Below are 15,232 nucleotides of genomic sequence, written 5' to 3'. Positions count from 1 at the left end.
TGATAATATCGTGTCGTAAGGTCCCTGGCAAATCCCAGCCCTATTGATAAACTTATTTTCCAATCGGACGTATTGGAAAGGTAAACAACACCTCACGTTGAGATGTGGTGACTGGTAATGGTTGGTGCATTAGAACCTGGTTGTTAGGGGGCTGTGTGTACGACTGGGTTTGATTACTCTGGTTTTTATAGCCAGACAGGAAGAGCCCAAAGCCAGACTGCTCTGTGTGTGTGTGTGTGTGTGTGTGTGTGTGTGTCAGGGCCTTCACGGCTACAGACATGGAGGTGCTTCGCCTTGGTGATGGCTGAGTAAGAGCAGATAAGAACAGCGACCTCCAGACGACACACAACCGGATCAGACCCAATATCAATGAGGAAAAATAAACTAGTCTGAGTGCTTTTCAGGTTTACCCAGATACAAAACAGCACTGAAGGTGGGATAACACACACACACACACACACACACACACACACACACACACACACACACACACACACTTTTTTTCCCACAATCACATGCAGTAGGTAGCCAAATAGAAAAAGTAGCCAGGTCCCCCGACAAGCTGTATTTTGGTGGCCTCTGGTGCATTCTAATGCTAGATTGTATTTTCAACCAGCAACTATCAGGAAATAACACTGAATTTTAAAAAATGTCACACTTTTACAGTGTTAGTTTCATTAACTGTTGTACATTATGATATAAAACCCCAGACATTATTTCTACTGCTGACTTCCACAGGCTTCAAGTTTTCTTTTTAAGAAGCACTTTCTCAGCTTTCTGCAATACAGGTATGAAGCAGGTGTTCACTTTTAAAACAATTCAATCTGTATCATATTTCAAATCAAAATCCAATAACATTTTTTTGCCACATGCTTTGTAAACAAAGTGTAGAGTAACTGTGAAATGCTTAAGAGCACTTCCCAACAAAGAAAACATTTTCTAGAAACATTTTAACACAAGAAATAAATAGAAAAATTATAACAAGATTTTAGGTGCGGGTGCGTGTCCTCCAACTTGTAGCCGGCCAAGTTTGCTGTCACTCCGCATCACCTTTTCATATTTTTCCTTACCCATGCCTCGCTTGTTAGATGTTATGCAAAATGATAGCTTGATAGCAAATGTTCTTCGGCATGTGATCCACCATAGTAACGGGCAGCGGCAATCTAAATGATCAGACTGAAAACATGCGGGAATAGTGATTGGGTGAAATTCTGAGGCGAGCGGATGGAGAAATACAACTTCACTCTATGCAATCAGAGCAGCAGGATCCACATACAGCCCGTCCTTCTCTTTACAGACGGCCACATGACTGATTGACATGAGAGAGATGTGCTGGCACCCGAAAATGTATTAGTTTCAGATGATACTTACAAAAAAAGAATAACATCAGTAAATTGCCAGTTTGTCCGACTATTTGGCATACCATTAGTAAATAACCGATACACAACCACGTGGCATTCGGAAAGTATTCAGATCCCTCAACTTTTTTGTTTACAGCCTTATTCTAAAATGGATGAAATAGTTTGATTTCCCTCATCAATCTGCACAAAATAACTCATGGCAAAGCAAAAACAGGTTTTTAGACATTCTTGATATAAAAAAAACAATAAAAAAAACAAACCTAAATCACATTTACATAAGTATTCAGACCCTTTACTCAGTACTTTGTTGAAGCACGTTTGGCAGCGATTACAGCCTGGAGTCTTCTTGGGTAAGACTCTACAAGCTTGGCACACCTGTATTTGGGGAGTTTCTCCCATTCTTCTCGGCAGATCCTGTCAAGCTGTCAGGTTGGATGAGTAGCATCACTACACAGCTATTTTCAGGTCTCCAGAGATGTTAGATCAGGTTCAAGTCCGGTCTATGGTTATTATGTACCCTACTCAGGGGGCATGGTCAAGTTAAACCCTGCCTCACTGTGTATCAATGCCACAGTAGGTGTCTTTCTAGTGTTCTTTTTACAGACTATCAACCGTAGCATATTTTATGTTCACTATTAAAGGTTTACTTTTGTAAATTACTTTTTCTAAAATAAGCTCAGCAAGTAGGCACTTGATGAGCACTTGTCAGCTGTTTCAGAGCAAAAACGTGTGCTGTGTGAAGGCATCAACTCATGTACTGCTCCAGAAGTTGTGACTAGCGACAGCGTGGTGGTGCTTGGATGAACGGCCAGTCATATTGCTCAAATTCAAATGGCATGCCATTTACATGTGTAGTCTTCAATATTTCTTCAATGTTTTTAATGATAGACTGACAGAGCAGGTAAATGTTCAACTGGAATGCAAAAGCACTTCAACACTCGGCGGTCCCGTTCTGTGGGCTTGTATGTGGGCTTGTTTGGCCTACCAGTTATTGGCTGAGCCGTTGTTGCTCCTAGACGTTCCCACTTCACAATACCAGTACTTGCAGTTGACCGGGGCAGCTCTAGCAGGGCAGAAATTTGACGAACTGACTTGTTGGAAAGGTGGTGTCCTATGATGTTGCTACATTGAAAGTCACTGAGCTCTTCGGTAAGGCCATTCTACTGCCACTGTTTGTCTATGGAGATGGCATGGCCGTGTGCTCGATTTTATACACCTGTCAGCAACAGGTGTGGCTGAAATAGCCGAATCCACTAATTTGAATGGGTGTCCACATACTCTTCGCCTGTAGTGTATCTGGTGGTGGTCTAAGGTGTCTAAACTTCTGTGTCTGACCAGTGAGACCATAAAACACACTGACTCTTCGGTCTGGCTTAAACATCCTTCGTCTCTCTCTCTTTTCCTCCCCCTCTCTCTTTCCCCCCACTGTCATTCTGCAGAAGAAATTCAGAGCAGCAAAAGAAGCCTATGAGAATTTACTCCAGACAGAGAATCTTCCTGCACAGGTGAAGGCTGCTACACTGCAGCAACTAGGTACGTCCTCTTTCCTCTCTCCTATGTACTACGGCATCGATGACGATGCATTTGGGCCCACTTGTTACAAACAATATGTCACTTGTCCTTTTGATAACATGAACCTATATTTTTCTTTGCGTCTTGTTGAATATGTATCCTAGTTTGTTCCTGAAGGTTCTATTTAAAAAGTGCTATCTTTTACATGTTATGTACAAAAAGTGTTTAAACTTTCTAGAGCAGTGTCTATAGGACGAGTGTGTGTGGTGTTTTTAGTCGTCAAGTTACTTTACCACATTTATGTCTCTTTAATATTTTGTATTTTATTTTTTATGAAATATATTTTTATTTTATAAACAATACAAAACATACAAACATTGCTGCATCACACCTGCCCATCTCCACTAGCCCCATCTCCACTAGCCCCATCTCCACTAGCCTAATACATTTCTACCACATGTCCTCAAACTGCACCATTTGTTGCTGAAGGTACTACTATGTACCAGGTGTATAAGGCTGATGACACAGGATTGCATTGTGTTCTGGGAGAAGTTGTGCTCCTTGTTGTTTACCATATTCCCAACTGGACAGTATTCCCAGATCCCCACCTCTTCCCTGCTCCCATCACACGTTTCCCAAGTCTCTCCCAAGGTGTTAGTGTCTGTACCCCAACCCCCACGCTATACACACATACCTTCCCGACGTAGTCCTCTCTGAACACAGACAGCTCTTGTCTTGTTTCTTGCCGTCTTCCCCCAGTTTGGGATGTTCCCTCGTGTCTGAAAAACATTCTCTTTTTCTGCCCTGCCAGCCACCTTACTAGGGAACACAAGCGTTTCGCTACACCAGCAATAACATCTGATAAATGTGTGTGATCGATAAAATGTTATTTGGTGGTGGCATTCCAGCAAGGCTCGCCACAGCTGTTGTGTGGAGCGATGGGGAGATGTGTTTGTGTCTGTGTGTGTGCGCCCGTCCTTAGGGAGGTGTGTGTAGAGAGAGAGAGGTGGGAGCGACCCCAGGGGTGAGTTGTTTAGACCTTTGAAGACACGGCTGATGTGTGTATGGATGAAGAATCCCCCGCTCTCCTTTCCTCCCTCCCTCTTTCTCCTCCCTCTTCCTCAGAAAGCTCTAGATAGATGAGCCTTTTGAGCCTGTTGACCAGCAAGCAGAAGGCTAGCCCTGGACCCAGACTAGCAATGGTTCTGTTGACCAGCTAGCAGAAGGCTAGCCCTGGACCCAGACTAGCAGTGGTTCTGTTGACCAGCTAGCAGAAGGCTAGCCCTGGACCCAGACTAGCAGTGGTTCTGTTGACCAGCTAGCAGAAGGCTAGCCCTGGACCCAGACTAGCAGTGGTTCTGTTGACCAGCTAGCAGAAGGCTAGCCCTGGACCCAGACTAGCAGTGGTTCTGTTGACCAGCTAGCAGAAGGCTAGCCCTGGACCCAGACTAGCAGTGGTTCTGTTGACCAGCTAGCAGAAGGCTAGCCCTGGACCCAGACTAGCAGTGGTTCTGTTGACCAGCTAGCAGAAGGCTAGCCCTGGATCCAGACTTGCAGTGGTTCTATTGACCAGCTAGCAGAAGGCTAGCCCTGGATCCAGACTAGCAGTGGTTCTGTTGACCAGCTAGCAGAAGGCTAGCCCTGGACCCAGACTAGCAGTTGTTCTGTTGACCAGCTAGCAGAAGGCTAGCCCTGGACCCAGACTAGCAGTGGTGTAAAGTGCAGTGGTTCTGTTGACTAGCTAGCCAAAGTCTAGCAATGGTTCTGTTGACCAGCTAGCAAAAGGCTAGCCCTGGACCCAGACTAGCAGTGATGTAAAGTGCAGTGGTTCTGTTGACCAGCTAGCAGAAGTCTAGCCCTGGACCCAGACTAGCAATGGTTCTGTTGACCAGCTAGCAGAAGGCTAGCCCTGGACCCAGACGAGCAGTGGTTCTGTTGACCAGCTAGCAGAAGGCTAGCCCTGGATCCAGACTAGCAGTGATTCTGTTGACCAGCTAGCAGAAGGCTAGCCCTGGACCCAGACTAGCAGTGGTTCTGTTGACCAGCTAGCAGAAGGCTAGCCCTGGACCCAGACTAGCAGTGGTTCTGTTGACCAGCTAGCAGAAGGCTAGCCCTGGACCCAGACGAGCAGTGGTTCTGTTGACCAGCTAGCAGAAGGCTAGCCCTGGATCCAGACTAGCAGTGGTTCTGTTGACCAGCTAGCAGAAGTCTAGCCCTGGACCCAGACTAGCAATGGTTCTGTTGACCAGCTAGCAGAAGGCTAGCCCTGGACCCAGACGAGCAGTGGTTCTGTTGACCAGCTAGCAGAAGGCTAGCCCTGGATCCAGACTAGCAGTGGTTCTGTTGACCAGTTAGCAGAAGGCTAGCCCTGGACCCAGACTAGCAGTGGTTCTGTTGACCAGCTAGCAGAAGGCTAGCCCTGGACCCAGACTAGCAGTGGTTCTGTTGACCAGCTAGCAGAAGGCTAGCCCTGGACCCAGACTAGCAGTGGTATAAAGTGCAGTGGTTCTGTTGACCAGCTAGCCGAAGGCTAGCAATGGTTCTGTTGACCAGCTAGCAAAAGGCTAGCCCTGGACCCAGACTAGCAGTGATGTAAAGTGCAGTGGTTCTGTTGACCAGCTAGCAGAAGTCTAGCCCTGGACCCAGACGAGCAGTGGTTCTGTTGACCAGCTAGCAGAAGGCTAGCCCTGGTTCTGTTGACCAGCTAGCAGAAGTCTAGCCCTGGACCCAGACTAGCAATGGTTCTGTTGACCAGCTAGCAGAAGGCTAGCCCTGGACCCAGACGAGCAGTGGTTCTGTTGACCAGCTAGCAGAAGGCTAGCCCTGGATCCAGACTAGCAGTGGTTCTGTTGACCAGTTAGCAGAAGGCTAGCCCTGGACCCAGACTAGCAGTGGTTCTGTTGACCAGCTAGCAGAAGGCTAGCCCTGGACCCAGACTAGCAGTGGTTCTGTTGACCAGCTAGCAGAAGGCTAGCCCTGGACCCAGACTAGCAGTGGTATAAAGTGCAGTGGTTCTGTTGACCAGCTAGCCGAAGGCTAGCAATGGTTCTGTTGACCAGCTAGCAAAAGGCTAGCCCTGGACCCAGACTAGCAGTGATGTAAAGTGCAGTGGTTCTGTTGACCAGCTAGCAGAAGTCTAGCCCTGGACCCAGACGAGCAGTGGTTCTGTTGACCAGCTAGCAGAAGGCTAGCCCTGGTTCTGTTGACCAGCTAGCAGAAGGCTAGCCCTGGACCCAGACTAGCAGTGGTGGTTGTTGGATCCTTCACCCTGCTAACTCCCCTGGTCTCCTCCAGGCTGGATGCATCACACAGTGGAGCTGTTAGGGGACCAAGGCTCCAAGGACAGCTATGCCATCCAGTGTCTACAGAAGTCACTAGAAGCAGACCCCAACTCTGGACAGTCCTGGTACTTCCTCGGCAGGTAAAAGCATTTTCTTTTGTAATTTTTTGGGGCATTTTCTTTCATAGAGAATTCCTGCGGTCTCTTGTTTTCCTTTTAGCAAGTGTGTAAAAATGTTAAACCGCTGTGTGTTGAATAAGACTCTGCCCTGAAGGTCTTTTCTCTCTGCAGCTCCTGTCTCAGCTGTTTCTCTACAATCTATAGGCCTAGAAACTGGAGCCGTTTCAGAGCTGCTCCTCCGATCACGCAGATGATTATTGATCCAAGTCTGTACTCTTTGGGAAGACGGCGTGTTACACAGAGACCTATTGATTTATAGCTTTGTAAATCTGAGCTATTAATTAGATGGAGTTGTTCCTTTCTGTTATTCCACACGCTTTTATATAGTGCTTACTTATTGAATCCACTTGTTTTAGTATAGATCATTAGACCACAGTTGACCTGGTTTGGCTCGTGTGGCAGACAGTGTTCCACTGGATAGATGGCCTCCTGTCTGTGAATCCTGTAGTACAACTAAGGGCTCTAGCAGTATGTTGTTGTGTTAGCGGCTGTGAGAGAAGTTAATGGCTAGCAAGTAGGGTTTGGTAGGTTACTTTATAAATGTAATATGTTAGTTACTAGTTACCTGTCCAAAATTGTAATCGGTAACGAACCTTTTGGATTACCCAAACTCAGTAATGTAATCTGATTACATTCAGTTACTTTTAGATTAATTTCCCCTTAAGAGGCATTAGAAGAAGACAAAATGTATGTTACCAATTGAACGACATCTATTGCAGGATAAATCAGTGTTAAAGTTCACATGGCTGTCCGTATATGGATGTTAAATTTTACTATATGGGTTGGTTATGTAGGCTTCTTCTAACCCATCACGTTCTACTACATCTAATAATATGATTAAATTACATCTTTACCTTAAAAACCAAAGTCTATCAGAATTCCAGTCAATCCAATAAATGTTATACCCCTAAGATTTTCAAGAATAGGACTTGGAAATATGAAGGTATAGATTAGTCAAATTGTTTTGCCTGAGCATGACCCAAAACGAAGGATTTATTAGCCAGCCCTACTCTGTTGTTTATAATTTTGTTGTCATTGAGGACTGATTGGGCTCATTGATTAGAGTTGATAAATAAATGCTGCGCTCATGGAAATGGCATGCTTTGAGCACTACTGAAAAGTGCTATTTACATATGAAAAATGAATGCCATATGCTGAATTTGCTATAGGCCTGGTTACCTTTTCGTTGGGGACACTGATATCTTGATAATATGCAGCTGTTTAAAGGACAAGTCAACAAATCTGTTTTGGCAAAACGCTGAGGGATGGGCCTGGAGAAATGTGACCGGTCAGATCAATAGACAGAGCTATTAATGTAAGGACTGACCATCCATGATATGAAGATTGTTTTAACCATGTTATGAGGCTATACAGCATTTATTTACACTATCGGCCCAAAGTTTTAGAACACCTACTCATTCAAGGGTTTTTCTTTATTTTATACTATTTTCTACATTGTAGAATAATAGTTAAGACATCGAAACTATGAAATAACACATATGGAATCATGTGTTAAATAGGGGTAAGTGTTAAACAAATCAAAATATATTTTATATTTAAGATTCTGCAAATAGCCAAATTTGCCTTCACGACAGCTTTGCACGCTCTTGGTATTCTCTCAACCAGCTTCTCCTGGAATGCTTTTCCAACAGTCTCGAAGGAGTTCCCACATATGCTAAGCACTTGTTGGCTGCTTTTCCTTCACTCTGTGGTCCAACTCACCCCAAACCATGTTATATTTGTGGAGTTTGACAGTTGAAGTAAGCTTATGAAGCGCTTGTAGGTTATATTATTCAAAAATCAGTGGGTATATATCCAGTGCCTTCAGCTAGGTCGCACATTTTGGGGAGTATTTAGGGGTTGGAAACTTTCCATGGGAATTAACGGGAATATATGGGAATTAACGGAAATATATGGGAATTAACGGGAATATATGCAAATTAATATTAATGCCATTTAAATGTAGAAGTTTTTTGCATTGGATATATTTACCATTTCATATGGAGACAGAAACATAAACATTTTACCTTATCATAATTAGACATAATTGCAAATAATAATAAAAAAACAGTTTAGTTACGATTTTAACTTTAATTAAAAGAGTTGACTCTTCACATGGGATGATTTCAATGAACAAAAACAGGGAATATTGAATGATCCCCAATGATCCAGGAGTTTCAGGCTGCTTACTACTCTCCCAAATTACATCATCCAGGAGGATCCTCTTGATGGGGCTGTCCATATCGGCAGACTGTGATATGGCCATTTCTCGGAGAGACTCCTTCCCCTCCAGGAGACTCAAACATGATGACAACACCACCCCAACGGGTGTTGCTGGGCAGCTTCAATGTGGTGCTCTTATTCTTCTCACTTTGCTTGGTGAGGTAGATTGCTGCTATAACTTGATGACCCTTCACATACCTAACCAACTCCTTGGCTGTCTTGTAGAGTGTATCCATTGTTTTCAGTGCCATGATGTCCTTGAGGAGCAGATTCAATGCATGAGCAGCACAGCCAATGGGTGTGATGTGGGGGTAGGACTCCTCCAATTTAGACCCAGCAGCCTTCATGTTCTCAGCAGTGTCTGTCACCAGTGCAAATACCTTCTGTGGTCCAAAGTCATTGATGACTGCATTCAGCTCATCTGCAATGTAGAGACCGGTGTGTCTGTCTCTTGTGTCTGTGCCCTTGTAGAATACTGGTTGAGGGGTGGAGATTATGTAGTTCATTCTTCCTTGCCCACGACCCATCAGAGATGATTGCAATAGTCTGCTTTCTCTATGATTTGCTTGACCTTCACTTGAACTCTGTGGAACTCTGCATTCAGTAAATGAGTAGATAAAGCATGTCTGTTTGGAGGGGTGTATGCTTGGCGAAGAACATTCAGAAATCTCTACCAATACACATTGCCTGTGAGCATCAGAGGTGAACCAGTTGCATACACAGCTCAGCAAGACATTCATCAGCATTTCTTTGTTTCTCCATTAAGTCAAAAAACTTCTGATTCCAGGGGGACCATGAGCTGTTGCTATCGATAAGGTTTCTGATTCATCATTTTCACCTCGAATAGAAGTAGAGGGACTTTTGTCAGTGGTTGCTTGTTGTGAGCGCTGAAGGAACTTCATGCACCTGGCCAGATGATTCTGCATCTTTGTTGCATTCTTCACATATGATTTGGCACAGTATTTGTAAATGTACACAGCTTTTCCTTCTACATTAGCTGCAGTGAAATGTCTCCACACATCAGATAGTGCCCGTGGCATTTTCCTGTAAAGATGAGAAAAAAACCAAATACAATTCCACGTACAGATAAATAGTTAAGCAGTTAGATTAAACAACTCCTTTGTAAGATCATGTTTTAAAATGAAACATGTATTGAAACAGGTGAATTAACACTCCTCAGTTAGCAGGCTCAAGCAAACTAACTAGCAGAAATTGTTTTGATTTAAAATTATTTAGAAATTATTTAAACACACTTCGCTGTAGGCTACTAATTAACAAGTTAAGGACTAAGTTGTTTTTTCAGGATAAAAAAAATAATAGAATGAAGCAAAGCACAGGCAAAATCCTGGAGGAAAACCTGGTTGTCTGCTTTCCACCAGACACTGGAAGATGAATTCACCTTTCCGCAGGACAATAACCTACAACACAAGGCAGAATATACACTGGAGTTGCTTACCAAGAAGACAGTGAATGTTCCTGAGTGGTCCAGTTACCGTTTTGACTTAAATCTACATGAAAATGTATGGCAAGACCTGAAAATGGTTGTCTAGCAATAATCAACAACCAATTTGACAGAGCTTGAAGAATGTTGAAAAGACCTTTGGGCAAATGTTGCACAATCCAGGTGTGGAAAGCTCTTAGAGACTTACCCAGAAACACTCACAGCTGTAATCGCTGCCAAAGGTGCTATTACAAAGTTTTGACTCGGGGGTGTGAATACAGATATTTCTGTATTTCATTTTCAATAAATGTGCAAACATTTCTAAAATCATGTTTTTACTTTATCATTATGCGGTATTTCGTGTAGGTGGGTTGTGTTGTACCAACAAAATGTGCAATAAGTCAAAGGGTATGAATACTTTCTGAAAGCACAGATTGACGTTTTTTTATTTTACCCCCTTTTCTCCCCAATTTCGTGGTATCCAATTGTTAGTAGCTACAATCTTGTCTCATCGCTACAATTTCCGTACGGGCTCGGGAGAGACGTTTGAAAGTCATGTGCCCTCCGATACCCAACCAAGCCACACTGTTTCTTAACACAGCGTGCATCCAACCCAGTAGCCAGCCGCACCAATGTGTCGGAGGAAACACCGTGCACCTGGCCCGCCACCGGAGTCGCTAGTGCACAATGAGACAAGGATATCCCTACCGGCCAAACCATCCCTAACCCGGACGACGCTAGGCCAATTGTGTGTCGCCCCACGGACCTCCCGGTCGCGGCCAGTTGCGACAGAGCCTGGGCGCGAACCCAGAGTCTCTGGTGGCACAGCTACCACACGCGGACTACGTCGGGCCAATTGTGCGCCGCCCTATGAGAATCCCAATCACTGCTGGATGTGATTTAGCCTGGATTCCAACCAGGGTCTGTATTGACTCCTCTTGCACAGAGATGCAGTTCCTTAAACCGCTGTGCCACTCGGGAGCCTGAGCTAGGTGAGATCGCGAGGTGAGACGACCACATCACAGTCGTAGCAAGTACATTTTCTCTCAATATAGTAGTTATTATCGTCAAGTTGGTGCAAGTAGGAAAAGTCTAGTGCAGGCCGTGGGATGTTTTTCTATTGGTTGTTGTGTGGTAGAGCCACTGAATGCAACGGCTAATGGTTCTGCATGAGCTGTAGTCACCTTTTTGAGCTTGTAGATGTGCAGTTGCACAACTGTGTGTAGAGTGTTAGCTTTCGGGCTGCCCCCACTTAGTCAACCGGTCAATTGGTTGTTGATTGGCTGTTGGTCGACCAAGATTTCTTTAATGGAGCACTAGCAACAACAACAAAATATGGTATACAAGACACCTGTCTGAATGGCTCCTGTTTGAGTGGACTGATCCATTGTAATGAGCTTTTTTGACATGGGAAGCATATGTTCACATTGCTTATTAACTTATTGCGTCGAGCAATCCCAGATCCGGGATCCTATTTATAGCCTCAAGCTCATTAGCATAGCGCAACGTTAACTATTCAGGAAAATCGCAACTGAAATGAAATAAATATATTTGCTCTCAAGCTTAGACTTTTGTTAACAACACTGTCATCTCAGATTTTCAAAATATGCTTTTCAACCATAGCAAAACAAGCATTTGTGTAAGAGTATTGATAGCTGGCATAGCTATAAGCCTAGAATTCAGCCAGCAACATTTTCACAAAAACAAGAAAATCATTCAAATAAAATCATTTACCTTTGAAGAACTTCAGATGTTTTCAATGAGGAGACTCTCAGTTAGATAGCAAATGTTCAGTTTTTCAAAAAATATTATTTGTGTAGGACAAATCGCTCCGTTTTGTTCACCTTTGGCTATGAAAAAAACCTGTATCCAGTTATAGCCTCAAGCTCATCAGCATAACGTAACGTTAACTATTTATGAAAATCGCAAATGAAATGAATGTGCTAGCTCTCAAGCTTAGCCTTTTCTTAACAACACTGTCATCTCAGATTTTCAAAATATGCTTTTGAACCATAGCAAAACAAGCATTTGTGTAAGACTATTGATAGCTAGCGTAGCATTTAGCGGCAACATTTGCACAAAAACCAGAAAAGGATTCAAATAAAATCATTACCTTTGAAGAACTTCGAATGTTTTCAATGAGGAGACTCTCAGTTACATAGCAAATGTTCAGTTTTTCCTGAAAGATTCTTTGTGTAGGAGAAATCGCTCCGTTTTGTACATCACGTTTGGGTACCAAAAAAAAAACGAAAATTCAGTCATCAAAACGGTGAACTGTTTTCCAAATTAACTCCATAATATCGACTGAAACACGGCAAACGCTGTTTAGAATCAATCCTCAAGGTGTTTTTCACATATCTCTTCATTGATATATTGTTCGTGGATGTCTACTTTCTCTTCTGAATCGCTTAGAAAAAGACGTGCAGCTGAAGATGACGCACCAATTTCGACAGAGGACACCGGGCGGACACCTGGCAAATGTAGTCTCTTATGGTCAATCTTCCAATGATATGCCTACAAATACGTCACAATGCTGCAGACACCTTGGGGAAACGATAGATAGGGCAGGCTCATTCCTTGCGCATTCACAGCCATGTAAGGAGACAATGAAAAACAGAGCCTCAAAAATCCTGCTCATTTCCTGTTTGAAGTTTCATCTTGGTTTCGCCTGTAGCATCATTTCTGGGGCACTCACAGACAATATCTTTGCAGTTTTGGAAACGTCAGTGTTCTCTTTCCAAAGCTGTCAATTATATGCATAGTCGAGCATCTTTTTGTGACAAAATATTGCGCTTAAAACGGGCACGTTTTTTTATCCAATAATGAAATGGCGCCCCCATAGATGTTAGAGGTTAAGCAAGTGGAATAGATAATAAACAAAAGTGAAGAAGAAAAAAAAACAGTAAACATTACACTTACAAAAGTTGCAAAGGAATAGAGACATTTAAAATGTCATATGTCAATATACAGTGTTGGAACAATGTGCAAATAGTTAAAGTTAACATAAATAAATATATGGGTTGTATTTACAATGCTGTTTGTTCTTCACTGGTTGCCCTTTTCTTGTTGCAACAGGTCACAAATCTTGCTGCTGTATTTCACCCAGTGGATATGGGAGTTTATCAAAATTGGATTAGTTTTGTAATTCTTTGAGGGTCTGTGAGGGAAGTATGTCTCTAAAATATGGTCATAGATTTGGCAGGAGGTTAGGAAATGCAGGTCAGTTTCCACCTCATTTTGTGGGCAGTGTGCACATAGCCCGTCTGCTCTTGAGAGACAGTTCTGCCTACCTATTCTCGGTCTCACTCTTGCTTTCTCTCGGTCTCACTCTTGCTTCCCTCTCGGTCTCACTCTTGCTTCCCTCTCGGTCTCACTCTTGCTTCCCTCTCGGTCTCACTCTTGCTTCCCTCTCGGTCTCACTCTTGCTTCCTCTCGGTCTCACTCTTGCTTCCTCTCGGTCTCACTCTTGCTTCCTCTCGGTCTCACTCTTGCTTCCTCTCGGTCTCACTCTTGCTCCCCTCTCGGTCTCACTCTTGCTCCCCTCTCGGTCTCACTCTTGCTTCCTCTCGGTCTCACTCTTGCTTCCCTCTCGGTCTCACTCTTGCTTCCCTCTCGGTCTCACTCTTGCTTCCTCTCGGTCTCACTCTTGCTTCCTCTCGGTCTCACTCTTGCTCCCCTCTCGGTCTCACTCTTGCTCCCCTCTCGGTCTCACTCTTGCTCCCCTCTCGGTCTCACTCTTGCTCCCCTCTCGGTCTCACTCTTGCTTCCCTCTTGGTCTCACTCTTGCTCCCCTCTTGGTCTCACTCTTGCTCCCCTCTCGGTCTCACTCTTGCTCCCCTCTCGGTCTCACTCTTGCTCCCCTCTCGGTCTCACTCTTGCTCCCCTCTCGGTCTCACTCTTGCTCCCCGCTCGGTCTCACTCTTGCTCCCCGCTCGGTCTCACTCTTGCTCCCCGCTCGGTCTCACTCTTGCTCCCCGCTCGGTCTCACTCTTGCTCCCCGCTCGGTCTCACTCTTGCTCCCGCTCGGTCTCACTCTTGCTCCCCGCTCGGTCTCTCTTGCTCCCCGCTCGGTCTCACTCTTGCTCCCCGCTCGGTCTCACTCTTGCTCCCGCTCGGTCTCACTCTTGCTCCCCGCTCGGTCTCACTCTTGCTCCCCGCTCGGTCTCACTCTTGCTCCCCGCTCGGTCTCACTCTTGCTCCCAGCTCGGTCTCACTCTTGCTCCCCGCTCGGTCTCTGACGGTCTGACAGTATCTCTCTCTTCATACTCATATTGATATTACTAAGCATAATGTGTGTTCTCTCCAGGTGCTACTCCAGTATTGGGAAAGTCCAGGATGCCTTCATCTCCTACAGACAGTCCATTGACAAGTCTGAGGCCAGCGCTGACACCTGGTGCTCCATAGGGTAAGACCTGACATACTGCAGCCAGCGTGTACTCCCCTATCATCTGTCTGTAGGATCCTTGGAGAAATCTTAAAGGATTACTCAATCTGAAGGCTTGTAGGTGCTGGCCATGGCAACAGGAGGGAGGTAGTGGTCCCTAGAGTTAAATATGGATAGACTTGGCGTGTGGCCACTCGAGGGAGAGAGAGGACACTAAAAACTCCATGCACTCCCCCCTCTCCCCATCACTTGCTCTTTCTCACGTTCTCTCTTCCTTCTTCCCTCTCTCCTTTCCCTCCTTTCCCTCCTTTCTCTCCTTTCTCTCCTTTCCCTCCTTTCCCTCCTTTCCCTCCACTCACTCATTTCCCTCCTCTCCCCCCCCCCTCTCCTCTCTCCTTTCCCTCCTTTCCCTCCTTTCTCTCCTTTCCCTCCACTCACTCATTTCCCTCCTCTCTCTCCCAACCCCCCCTCTCCCCCCCTCTCTCCCTCCTTCCCCCTCCCTCCCCCAGTGTTCTGTACCAGCAGCAGAACCAGCCTATGGATGCTCTGCAGGCGTACATCTGTGCAGTGCAGCTGGACCACAGTCATGCGTCTGCCTGGATGGACCTGGGCACGCTCTACGAGTCCTGCGGGCAGCCGCACGACGCAATCAAGTGTTACATCAACGCCACGCGCAGCAAGGCCTGCACCAACACCGCTGCCCTCACACACCGCATTAAGCTGCTGCAGGTAGGCAGGGACGCAGAGAGGGAGGGATACATACACACACATGCAGAGCTATGTAAACACACACACACACACACCAAGCAGAAACAAATGATTTGACGGGCTGTTTTCTGTTAAACGTAGTG

General features: G+C 45.1%; 1 protein-coding gene across 9 annotated transcripts in view; it reads left to right on the top strand.

Moving 5' to 3' along the window:
• LOC135518977 (lysine-specific demethylase 6A-like) overlaps window positions 1-15,232 on the top strand; it is a 114,576-nt gene that overhangs the window by 67,624 nt on the left and 31,720 nt on the right. For all 9 annotated transcript variants that reach the window (XR_010452240.1, XR_010452239.1, XM_064943977.1 and 6 more), the window contains 4 exons: window positions 2,801-2,894; window positions 6,168-6,294; window positions 14,304-14,402; window positions 14,891-15,110. Coding sequence is in view for 7 of the 9 variants with exons in the window: in XM_064943977.1 (XP_064800049.1) it covers window positions 2,801-2,894; window positions 6,168-6,294; window positions 14,304-14,402; window positions 14,891-15,110 (540 nt within the window). In the remaining 2 variants the exon portion in view is untranslated. The remainder of the gene's footprint in view (window positions 1-2,800; window positions 2,895-6,167; window positions 6,295-14,303; window positions 14,403-14,890; window positions 15,111-15,232) is intronic.

This window comes from Oncorhynchus masou, chromosome 29 (genome assembly GCF_036934945.1).
Source record: "Oncorhynchus masou masou isolate Uvic2021 chromosome 29, UVic_Omas_1.1, whole genome shotgun sequence".
Classification (NCBI taxonomy): domain Eukaryota; kingdom Metazoa; phylum Chordata; class Actinopteri; order Salmoniformes; family Salmonidae; genus Oncorhynchus; species Oncorhynchus masou.
Note: the sequence above shows the minus strand (reverse complement) of the source record. Positions and strands in the feature narration are given on the sequence as shown.